This window comes from Cynocephalus volans, chromosome 15 (assembly GCF_027409185.1).
Source record: "Cynocephalus volans isolate mCynVol1 chromosome 15, mCynVol1.pri, whole genome shotgun sequence".
NCBI lineage: Eukaryota > Metazoa > Chordata > Mammalia > Dermoptera > Cynocephalidae > Cynocephalus > Cynocephalus volans.
The window spans coordinates 74,298,951-74,311,528 of NC_084474.1; the positions used below are offsets into that span (position 1 = coordinate 74,298,951).

The 12,578-nt window shown below is 37.6% G+C and overlaps 1 protein-coding gene across 2 annotated transcripts in view; it reads left to right on the forward strand.

Moving 5' to 3' along the window:
* COL14A1 (collagen type XIV alpha 1 chain) overlaps positions 1 to 12,578 on the forward strand; it is a 213,435-nt gene that overhangs the window by 161,645 nt on the left and 39,212 nt on the right. For both annotated transcript variants that reach the window (XM_063079077.1, XM_063079078.1), the window contains exons 37-40: positions 1,320 to 1,373; positions 4,479 to 4,574; positions 5,745 to 5,798; positions 6,156 to 6,209. In XM_063079077.1, coding sequence (XP_062935147.1) covers positions 1,320 to 1,373; positions 4,479 to 4,574; positions 5,745 to 5,798; positions 6,156 to 6,209 — 258 coding nt within the window. The remainder of the gene's footprint in view (positions 1 to 1,319; positions 1,374 to 4,478; positions 4,575 to 5,744; positions 5,799 to 6,155; positions 6,210 to 12,578) is intronic.

Consider the following 12,578-nt stretch of genomic DNA (forward strand, 5'->3'; position numbering starts at 1 on the left):
GATGACTAGTGATGTTGAGCATTTTTTCATGTACCTATTGGCCATTTGTATGTCTTCCTTTGAAAAATGTCTATTCAGTTCTTTTGCCCACTTTTTAATTGGGTTATTTGTTTTTTTACTGTATAATTGCTTGAGTTCCTTGTATATTATGGATATTAATCCCTTGTTGGATGCATAGTTAGCAAAAATTTTCTCCCACTCTGTAGGTTGTTGTTTCACTCTGTTCATTGTTTCCTTTGCTGTGCAGAAGCTTTTTAGTTTGATATAGTCCCGTTTGTTTATTTTTTCTTTTGTTGCTTGTGCTTTTGGGCTCGTGTTCATAAAGTCTGTGTCCAGATGTAATTCTTGAAGTGTTTCACCTATATTTTCCCTTAGTAATTTTACAGTTTCAGGTCTCAAAATCCATTTTGAGTTGATTTTGGTATATGGTGACAGGTGCATGTCTGGTTTCATTCTTCTACATACAGTAGTTTCCCAGCACCGTTTATTGAAGAGGCAATCTTTTCCCCAGTGTGTGTTTTTGATCCCTTTGGGAATCAAAGAGAAAACTCTTGGCTCACAGACTTCAACAGGAACAAAATCTAGCTAGATTTAATATCATTTATAGTATATTTATTTTTAAGGTTACCTTATATTTTTAGCAAGTGATACTTTTTTCCATTTACTGTAATGCTATTATATTTGCTTTTAAAATATACTTAAGTGAGTCAATTAAAATATTCAAAGAATATATACAAACATGTATACAAATAGATCACATATATACACATTTTCATTATATATGTGGATATATGTTTATGTAAAGAAAATTGCTATTAAATAATAATGGCGGTATGTTAATATGGCAAAAATCTTGAGGGAAAGTGCAAATGACTAATGTTTTAGAAACACTAATTTAATTGCTTTTTGGATAAATAAGGAAAATTAAGTTGCTGCTACTTTCATGTGCTTTTTACAATTTAATTGAATAATTTCATCTTAAAGTTATAGTGTAAAACATAATTTTAGATTAACATATTTTATTCCTTGCATCAGGAACAGTAGTTTTAAATAATCACTGCATAAATAAATCCTATAATTGTTTAAGATTTAAAAGGATTTGGCATAGCAAGTTTTCTCAAACTATGAAATCATTTTCAGGGTGGGCTGGGGTTGGGTGGCAAATTTCCAGCTAAGGATTATGATGAACATATACATTACACAATGTGTTGGCCTTTACATAAAATAGTAATGACATAATCCATATTATTTTTAAAAAATGGATGAATATACTGTTTTGAGATCTGTCTTTGAGCTAATACTTAACATCTGTCTGCCAGGGTGGTCCAGGACTCCGAGGACCAAAGGGCCAACAAGGTGAACGGGGCCCGAAGGTAATGTGCTCACTTGCTCGCTTTTCACTTTCTCATAATCAGCCATCATTTTGGAGTTAAATATGATTTAATTTACCCCGCAATCTAAAACTCCTTATATTTTTATCAAAGTTGTGTCTAACCTTTTTTTCTTATTTTTAAAGACTTGTGCTTTTTAATCAAAAAGAATACTAATTCAGAAGAGAGTCAGTGTTCTGAGTGGTTTAGTCTCCAAGGTAGTTCTCTCTTCTGTACAATCTCTTACTCCTTCTACAGCAAAAATGTATCTTTAGAGGAATCATAGAGACTCACAACTTGGCATCAGCCCCTTCTAGGTAATTTCTCAGGGTTTGGATTCTTCCTCCTTTCTCGGCACTATGTATAACCAAGCACACAGTTCTGTTTTCCATTCTCACCACCCAAGGCCACCACATGTGGTGGTTCAGGTTGTACACTGTACAAAGGCTCCAGCCAGGAGTCCCTGGCCATGCCCAGTCATGACAAGGCACATAGTTTTCTACTTTGCACAAAGGCATCTTAAGGAATGGCAGAAGCCCAGCCACTAATTGAGTTCAGGCCTCACTATTTTCTCTCTGGCTTTTGGCAAATCTTCTGACTGGTCCCCTCTCTCCAGTGGCTTGACTTTCTGAATGATTCTTCTCATCTATCCCCAGATTAATTTCCTTAAAGTCTATGCTGGATATTATCACACTCTTCAGAAACCTGCAGTCATGTGCTATTTTCTTGAGAATACAGTTCACCCTCTTTGGCATGGCGTTTAAGGTCCTTTACAATTTGACTTCCCGTCTCATTTTCACCATATTGCTCCACGTCTCTTCTCCATCCATCTTGCTTGACTTACTGCTTCAATCTGGTTACTTACTAAATTAGCATAGCATTTATTCATGGAAAAGAGAATGCCACAAAACTTTTTACTATGAAATTGGAAACAGATGAAACAAGGTAGGAGCAAAGGTAGGGATAAGAAGGAAGCGAGTGAATGAAAGCCATCAGCCATCTCCTTTTTTGATTGTTTTATTTCATTTTCTGAGACAGACTTGATGTATCTTACTTGGCTCCATCTCTTATGGTGCTATAAGAAAAGCCAGTGGGGTTGGAGGCCTCTTCTCAAATGAGGGTGCCCTGGGTCTTCTTTGGTTTGGCCCAAGGACAGTGCCCATGAACTACGGTCGATTCTGGCTTCCTCCTCCCAACACCTCTGTCAGCATAATGTTGTTTTTTTTTTAATAATTTCACTGGATGAGGTTTCTAATCATGAAGATAAATTACTTCATAGACGTTTGGTTATCCAAAGATTCACCTATTTCTTCCAATTACCCATTCCCACAGGACTGCTATGGTTGTTTCTATGTGATGATTTTGAGGAATCACAGATACAACTAAGTAGTGGTTTTTGGAAAAAGTCTTATTGGACAAAAGATGCTCACATGTCCACCAATATGCATGGTGTAGTAATAGATGAATTATGCCCCAATATGTATTAGTTTTTATTTTGTTGCAGCATACAGATAATAGGAATTTGCAAGCATAAGGCAGCCCTGTTGCTGGTGTCTCCTAGTTATTTTTGTCTGATATTTTACACAGTAAAATGGGACCACCTACTTTCTGCCCTTCTATCTATTGTCAATTCCTCAGTGATATATAAATGATGTATTATTAAACCATTATAAATATTAAGTAATATTTATAAGTTGCTTACTTGCTTCTTCCATCTTAGCTTTTAAAATCTAGCTCCTCCCCTCCCTTCCCCTTACACTGTGCTTCTTGTAAGAACAGTCACCATTCAGTGCTGCTTTATCCTCACCCCTCAAGTAATTCTCAACCCACATTTGATTTCTGTTCCCTTAGGAGTCCTGTGAGATTATCTCATTAAAGTCACCAGTTGCTTCTTATCAGTTCCATAGGTTATAGTTTAATTCTTTTTTATTTTTTATTTTACACGAGTTCTCTACAACATTTGACATGATCGGACACCTCTCTATTTGAAATTTTCTCCTCCTTTGTCCTTTTCTACACATTACACCACTCCATGCTTATTCTCCTAATTCTTAGGCTTTTTCATTTCAGATTGTTTCTCAGACTTCCCTTCCTCTCGTTTGTACCTGTGTTTTATCTCATTTTTATCCATTTCCTCTTTCACTCTATCAACACATTCTCCTTAATAACCTCATCCACAAACATGTCTTCAACTACTCCAAAATCCACCCCAGTTTAGACCTCGCCTGACTCCCAGACTGTTGGACATTTCCATGTGGTTATTACCCTGCACCTAAATCTTAACAGGTCTTAGTCTGTACTCATTATTTATCCCCAATTTGCCCTATTTTGCTTGCTCTTTGTATTTTTTGCTCCAAGAATGCAAAGATGATACAAATTTAAAAGGATGCCCAAGTCTTAATAAAAGAATAGCTTTAGTTGGGAGTCAGAGAATGAGACAGGGAAGAAAAGGAGGTTGAGGATCAGGAGGTTTTCTGGGTCTAAGATCACAGAGGTGGTGTAGTTTTAGCTAAGCCACAAGGTCCAAACTATAGAAGTAAGAGTTGCTGATGTAAAGGGATGCTTGATCCTGAAAGAAAAAAAATCAAATAATATTAAGCATAGAGTAGGTCTTTCAGTGGACATTGAAGACGTATAGTCAAAGGGCAGAATCAAGATGAGGAAGAAGACAGAAGCCAGGTGCAAAGTCCTCAATAAATCAGAAGAGTGCCCCTGAGGTAGGTAGTTGACAGTCCTGGAGTGGGAGAGAATGTAGGTCCTCGGGGTGTTGTGAACTTTCACAGACCAGGAGGGTGGTCTTGAAGCACTTATGCCATTTTAATTTGTTATGGAGCGTGGGGGGTCTAGTTACTCACATAATTGGCACAGTATTCTTATTTATGGAAGAAAAGAACAATAAAGCTACAGCAATCTCTGTGTATTTACTCTTATGGTTTTACATTTTGCCTGGGAGGTGAATTGCTTGAGGCTTGATGTCTTGTTATCCTGTGAGTGTGTCTTAGGAAAAATTTTATAAGGAAATGAATTATAAGTGCCCTAAGCAGAAATGTCTGCTATATATCAGTGCCTAACATGATTCTGGGATGATTTTTTTCTTGTGCCTTTCAGGGACCAGATGGCCCTCGGGGTGAATCAGGCCCTCCAGGACCTCAGGGTCCCCCTGGACCCCAAGGACCAAGTGGTCTGTCTATTCAAGGAATGCCCGTGAGTTGTGTGCAAACATTCAGATGAGTTTTATTACTCTATAACACTCTTCCTTGAGGTTATAAAGAATGAACTTTTGTCTTCTGTGTCTTAATAATGAGCCTCAGCCACACTGAAAGTTATGATTAAGGGTCCATTCGTTAGCTGTGCCCTTAGATGATTTTTTGGTCATCTAAGGAGACTCTTTTAACAAACAAGTACATGCACGAAGGGGAGGTACGGAAACAAACGTTGTGTCTATACAAGCAAAACAGGGCTTAAGGTGTGAGTATAGCCCTTTTTCTTGTTTGACTAAATCCTTAATGAATGTAATAACATCTAGAAAGTAATAAATGTTATACGCATTTAAGATTTTCATTATTTGTAGTAATTGCAGATGTAGATTAACAAAAGCCATTTATTCATGATCTTTATCTCAGTTAGCATTAAAGTGTGCAGTCCACTGAGCATTTTAGATTTTAGACAGTGTACTATATACAGCTGCATTTCTTTGAAAAGCTATTTCTTACCATTGAAAGCAAATTGAATTCCATTCACTGATCTCCATTAATCTTACTGTAGGGATCTAGATTTAAAGAATAAAACCAACTTCTCTAAATAATACTTGAAGCAATTAGATCCTTTCAAACATACTTTTTAGCAATCTTTCTGCACATAGAATGGTGTTTCCCTAGCTGAGAGGTTTTCTCTGACTGCTATTTTTACATTTTAGCAAGAATTTTAACATGTCAATGTGTATAATTACTACAACTAATAATACACATTTGCTGAGTTCTTACTACCTGCAAAGTTCTGTATTTGCTTTCCATTCTTATACTTCATACTTCATTCTTACATTTTTCCAGTAGAAACAAAACAAATCTATACAGATATGAGATTTTAAGATCTAAACTATAAATAATTTTGAAATATTCAATTCTCTCTGCATGTATTTACAGTATCGGCTTAGTCCTATCGGACTGTATATTCTGTGTTAAAACTATTCTGGTGTACAAATGGTGAGCTCTATAGGAATGTTTACATAAATGGCGTAGCATATGTGAGATACACTCCATTTGGATGGAAGCATGAAAGCAATTTCATGTTGAAAATATTCAGTCAGAGGGGGGAAAAGACAAGACTAAGACTTTACCTATGTGAACTTAACTCCGTGTACTTTTGGATATTCAGGGAATGCCAGGTGAAAAAGGAGAGAAAGGAGATACGGGACTTCCTGGTCCACAGGTATTATTTTTATTTTTCAGTAGATTTATCTCAGCTCTAGAGCTTTGCCATGTTAAAAAAAAAAGGCTGTAGCTTCCAAAGTCAGCTGTAATCTTGGCAATAAGTGGTTTCCATATTAAAGACTGTTTGCCTGTATTCATTTACCTTAAGCTACACCATTGCTCCCCAGGGTGACCCCTGGTGGGTGACATTGCTTTCCCATGAGTAACTTCCAGGTCTGAATTCCGAGTCACAAAGGGTTCACCATTGTGCTTTGAGGTTTGTTTGGACATCTTGATCTATTTTAGGAAAGCTGGGTGAGAGAGTGACTTATTCCTGTGAATCTGACTTTTTTGGGGCCTTGTTCTATCTACCTAGGGTATCCCAGGAGGTGGTGGTCCACAGGGACGTGATGGCTCTCCAGGCCAGAGGGTAAGGACTGGCTGAAATTTGGTTTTTAGCAAAGTAGACTTCCCACCCACTCACTCTTTGTTCCTGGCAGGTTTCTATGTAAGGAAGGCAAGCCAGTTTTTGTTTTCTGTTTTCTCCTGTTTATCTGCATTCTACCCATCCTGCATCTCTTTCCCTTCACTAACATTTTCTATGTCCATTACTTTCATCAAAACCTGGGAATTTTCATCAAACCTTCCCAATTTAGCAACTCCCCTTTCTGGATGGTCCTATAGCCTGAATATAGTTTGCACTGAATTGTGTATGCTGGTTTAGTGGATTTTTCCTGTTCTTTCAAATATTTAAGGCACAAACCTAAAGCAAATCAAGAATTGTATGAATTGAAATTGAAGTAGAATGGCTTATCTGTAGTATGGTTTACAGAGAAATCTCCATTTCCTTAATATATTTCAGGTATCTGTTCTTTTAACTTGTTCAAGTGGACAGCAGTAATAAAGCATAAAGATGGTCAGAAGAGGGATAAGTTAACATCTAGTGTTTGTTTAGTAAGCAAGTTTTACTGAGCCAGGTTTGAGGTTCTTGCTATCAGAGAGTTTATAGTTTATTGGGAGGAAATATAACTAAATATGAAACTATATTGCATGCTATAATGGGGGCAGAGCCCTGTGAGAACACAGAGAGTAGCTCACCAAGCCAGGCTTGGAGGTTCAGGGAAGGCTTCCCAGAGAAGGTCTTGTCTAGGCTGTGTCTCAGCTGAAAGATAAGAAGTTGGCCAGGTGAACGAAGAAAGGAAAACTGTGGCCAGCAGGGAGAACAGCATGTACAGAGGAGTGGAGTGAATAGAATGTGGGTGTGGGGGCATTTCCAATCTTGCACACAGTCTAGCATGGCTGGAGATTAGAGTGCATTGTGTGTGTGCATGCATGCGTGTGTGAGCTCATGCACACACACACTCACATGTGGGGAGATTATCAAGAGATGCAGCTGGTGAGATAAACACAAATTTACTTAAGTCATCTATTTTGGGGGGCTAAGTATTTTGAACTACAACAGGAAGGCAATAGGAAGTCATTAAATTTTCAGCGAGAGAGAGGCTGGTCTTCCTTAAATTGTCACTGCTTTAGACATCTGAACAATACAGTTTCTCTCAATTCAGCTGAATTATATGCAGTGGCAGCCACTTAGATCCAGTCCAATGAAGGACAACACATTTAGCATGCACTGGTGCTTTGGGTACAATTTACCCACTAGGTTAGCAAACAATTGACTAGAAGACTCACTTCTCTACTTAAACAAGGCTTGCCTTTAACTCAGGGTAACTATACCACTCCAGAATAAGGAAATTGTTTGTTCTATAGTGTTGGTATGAGATCTTAAATCCCTTTTACCTTTTTTTTTACACCAAACTTTTGTTTGCTTAAAATCTCAGTATAGTCTCTGTTCATCAAATTGAATTACTCAGTCTGTAAAACATGTCTGGGTGAATGTATCTAAAGAAGGCTTAATGTAAAAGTTAGATTTACATAGGTTTCTTGCATATGCAGAAGGAGGGTCTTGAAGTATTTATATGTCTTGGCAAATGGCTTAGGCTAAGATCCTGTGTGGTTACACACCTAGATTCTTTCATGATTCCTGAAGTTCTGAAACAGCAATTCTAAAGATTTGGTTCAGTGAATTTATTTGATTTATCTATGCTTTGGAGTCAGTCTTGGCAAAGAACTCCCAAATCAAACATATTAGGTTAGTGTTTGGATCATTTTTGGTTTTGGGATTCTTTCTCTTAAAACCAATATACCAACACAGACTTTTTAATAAATATTTTGCTATTCTTCCAAACGTGTGTTTTTATATAGGATTAAAAGCTTAGAGCTGTAATAAAGTGATAAGATATCTGTACTTGGATTTTATTTTCCTCTTTCCCTTAATCTGGCAGTAAAACTTTGAGGGTGTGTCTGATTTCTAATTTGAAAACTTCTTGGACGAAAATGAACTTGCTTTTTTAAACTGGTTTTCAGAAGACACTCATTCTTTATAGGGCCATAATTTTTTAAAAAAAATTGTGTGAATACTGTAATGGTTGTTTTAGAAAGGATGTTTGAGGATACTACCATTTTGGTATACAACTCAGGGGGGCACCATTAACACAGAATGAAACATAATGGTGCCCCTGGAATTGTGTAACGTGGCTGCCCTGCTTGAGGGAAAGACCACATATATTTTTTTCGATCAGCCATATCTTAATTGAGCACATGCAGTGTGCCATGTTCTGTGCTCACCCTGGAAAGTTATTCATTACTGCCTACAGAGAAGAATCTGGAGGAGGAGAGAATTTTAATAGAGAAAGGAGGTAATTTGTAGACCATCTACCTGGAGGAAAGGGAACATGGGGTGGAGTCAAGAGCATGACTCTTCTCCTGGGCCAGGAAAGTAAATGGGTTTTCTTAGAGTCAGTAGGTAAGTGAGCAAAGGTGGGTAAAAACAGAGTTATCTAGGTGGCTCCAATCTGTTTAGTCAAATGACCTGGGGGCTGAAGGAAAGTGAAGGTCTAAACAGTTTGATAGTTACTTAGCAGGAGGCCCAGGAACAGCTTTAATGGTGGTGAACAAATCTAGGACTTGGAGCACCCCAGAAGACATGCTCCACTGGAGGGCCAGGTCTCTCTGGTTAGGCAGTGGGAGAGGAGGGGCTGCTTAGAGAGTACTAAGGACAAACCACCTTGTGGTTATTCCTGCTCTGCCTCAGGCCATTCTAAAAGGCAAAGCTGCATTTGGGAAAAAATAACTGTGGCATAGAATAGACTGAGAGCAAACACAGGGTGATGAGACTTACAGGTGAAATGCCTGAGAAGCCACTTCCAGGAGACGCCCCAGTTAGGCTTCACCGTCCAGGCAATCAGGAAAGCAAATATATATATATATTTTTTTTCTTCCCCTTCAGCACTTAATCACTTAATGTTACTTACTGTGCTTTCATTTCCCCTGATCCGGAGTGAGGAAAGCCTACTCTGGGCAAAGAAAGGGGAGGATGCAGTGAATACTTATGGTGATGTTCAACCAGAGCTTCTGGCTCTTTGGAGGGTCTCCAGAGGAGGTGAGCGAGGGGTGTTCTGGGGTGGGGAGCTATTCCTTACTGCTCATTCTGCTTTCGTTTTAATCTTTGCCTTCTCTTATGGACAGCTAAGAACTCCCAGCCCAAACCTAGCACCGTCACCTTGACTATCAGCTGAGGGAAATGTTAGCATCTGTTTTCTGAAGCTGGTGCCAATGTTACCCCCGAATCTAGCCTGGAAGGAGGGAGAGCTTAGCACATGCTAAAATGGAGATGAAACATCTCCTCTTCTAATGTTTCTAGCTTATTCTGGCTTTTCCCAAGGGGAATCTTTGACTCTTAGAGGCAGCCCTTACTCAACTCTGGGCCTGAGGCCATAAGCTAGTCCAGCAAAAGCTGGACTACTTCACTGAATACGTTTCAGCCTCTTGCTGGAAGTCAATGGAGCCCAGTGCAGGACAATACTTTAAAAAGCAACAGTGCAAGTTGAGATTTAACAGCAAAATGCACTTAGGCATCCAGTTTTCATTCCGAGCCATTCCAGCTAAAAGCATTTTGGTCTCATCTTTTTTTCCCCACTATAAACCTTGTCACCTTCCTCTTGTCTCCTTCTTCTTCATTTCTTGGTATCTGTGACCTCAGGGCCTATCCTGGGATCTTTGAGCTATGGTGGATTTCTCAACCCTCACCCTAAACATTCGGGTTAGTCAGTCCTTAGAGAAACTAGGAATAAAGGCAAGACATGGATAATATATATGTGTATGTAATATATAGAAATATATATTCATATGTAATATATAACACACATTTTATATACTTATATACATTTTCATATATATGTCTGTGTAAAGTGAGAGAAATGGAAAAAAAAAGAAAAAGAAAAAAACATCTGTAGTTTTAAGGGTTACTTATATACAAGATGAGCAGTGTTCTGTCCAGCACTCCAAATAGAAACTTTAAAATTTTTATTTTTCAATTCCTAATATAATTATATAAGAAGGCAGAGAGACAAGAAATAAAAATGACAAGGAGATTTTTTTTTTTATGGTACCTTGAAGACAGTAATTCCTTCATCGTGCAGAAGGTATTAGTTTTCAAATTCCAAGTGCACTTAATTTGGAGTTTTTCCATTCTCCCAAGCCATACCCACAGCTTTCCTTTCTCATCTATAAAAGATGAAATACTGTGAAAAGCTTTATGCACATGAATTCTGCTGAACTTGTGAGGTTCTTGAGAAACAGGATGTCCCTGTGGTGAGTAGCATAGACTTCACTGTTAGCCAGACCCGGGTTTGAACCCTGGCTGTATGACATTCAGCCAGTTACTCAATGTTTCCAAGCCTCACTTTCCTCAGCAGTAAAGTGGAAAAAATAATATTTGACTCCATATAGAATTGTCCTGAAGATTAATTCATATAAGTCATTTCTAAGTCAAAATTCAATTGTAGCTAATATTACTAGTATTCACAGTTCTCAAGGTAAACCTGATGAGTCAGGACATTATTTTATAATGTCTGTACTTGACATATTCAGATGCCTTAGAAGATTTTTAAGAAATACAAAAAGTCTTAAAAAAAAAAAGTCAAGTTTGCTTTCTAAAAAAGTTTTCTTGGATTCCACCTTGAAAGCACACTTTAAGCATGTTTCCTCATTAGGTGGGTTTGATGTATACAAAGGCCATATTTGTGATGAATGTCCCATTAACTCAAAAGTGAGTTGAACTTGAAATGTACTTGAGAAATTAAACTTAAGTCAACTATCTGGATTTAATTCTTATTATAAATGATAAGCAGTGATGAGAGATTCATCTAAGGAATATTTTTGAAATATTAAGATTCATGATAATTATTCCCTCAAGCATCTTCTTCCTTCAGAAGAGGAAATGTAAAATACCATCACAAAACTAGTGGAGAAAATGATTTGATTTTCTTCTTTGTGGGTCTAGATGGGTTTTTACAAAATCCCAGGAAAATATTCAGTTAACCACAGTGATGATAGTGTATGCAACTGGGACTTGGCAGATTATTTTAATAAAAGTAGCAGCAACTACTACCATTATTGAATATGTGCTGGTGCTTTACAAATGTTATGTTCACCAATCCTCAGAATAACCACAGATGCTAGGCACTGTTATTCCCATTTTACAAAGAAAGAATCTGAAGCTCAGAAAGTTGAAGGAATTCAAAAATGCTACACAGCTAGTAAGTACTGGAGCCAGGATTTTAATCCATCTCTCTGGCTCCAACCCTGCACTTTCTCTTTCCTCAAAATTATAATAATAAAAAACACTGTGGGATTTTATTACTGTGAGAAAGTCTTCCACAAAAGATCTATTTAATAACAGGACTCCAACACCAAAGATGTCTCACCCAGCATTTTGGGACAGTAGGAACCTAGTTTGGGTTACTTTTTTGATGAAATAGATAATGATACTTGGCCCATAAAAATATGATTCTTTGATCACTTTATGCCATTAGCTGGATAGTGGCATATCTGGGCACATCTGGAACAGCTACTAGGGCATTTAGTACCATGTTATTATTGACTTTAAAGATACTTCTGTTAGGGCACAGGCATGATACAAATACAGTTACTCCTCAACTTACAGTGGGGTGGTGTCCCAATAAACCCATCGTCAGCTGAAAATATCATAAGTCAAAAATGCATTTAATACACCTAACCTACTAAACGTCATAGCTTAGCCTAGCCCTGCCTTAAATGTGCTCAGAACACTGACATTAGTCTACAGTTGGGCAAAGTCATCTAATGCAAAGCCGTCTAACGCAAAGCCTACTTGATAATGAAGTATTGAATATTTCATGCAATTTATTGGATACTGCACTGAAAGTGGAACACGGAATGGTTGTATGGGTACTCAAAGTACAGTTTCTACTGAATGCATATTGCTTTTGCACCATTTTAAAGTCAAAAAATTATTAGGCTGAACCATCTTAAGTGAGGGACCATCTGTAGTAAACATCTCCTTTGCCCTCTTGTTTCAATGTTGTCCTTCAGGGTCAGGCCAGACATTTTTATATTTGTAATAATAAATATAAGCAGTTCCACAACTTAAGTGATCAGGTTGTTGTTTTATATTTTGTTTTGTTTTTTAATATATAGATTTCTGGACTTCGACCTCAGAGATTCAAATACAAAAGGTCTTAGGCATGACTTAGAAAGGATAGTTTTAAAAAGCTTGATGATTCTGATAACCAGCTAGGTTCTAGAGTCACTGGATAGTATATTTTGTGAGGTCTATCATATGTCAAAGTAATATTTCTTTAGTAGAATATTGCTGGTGTTTTTGTTTTAATTTTGTTTTAGCTCACTCAAGTCATCACTG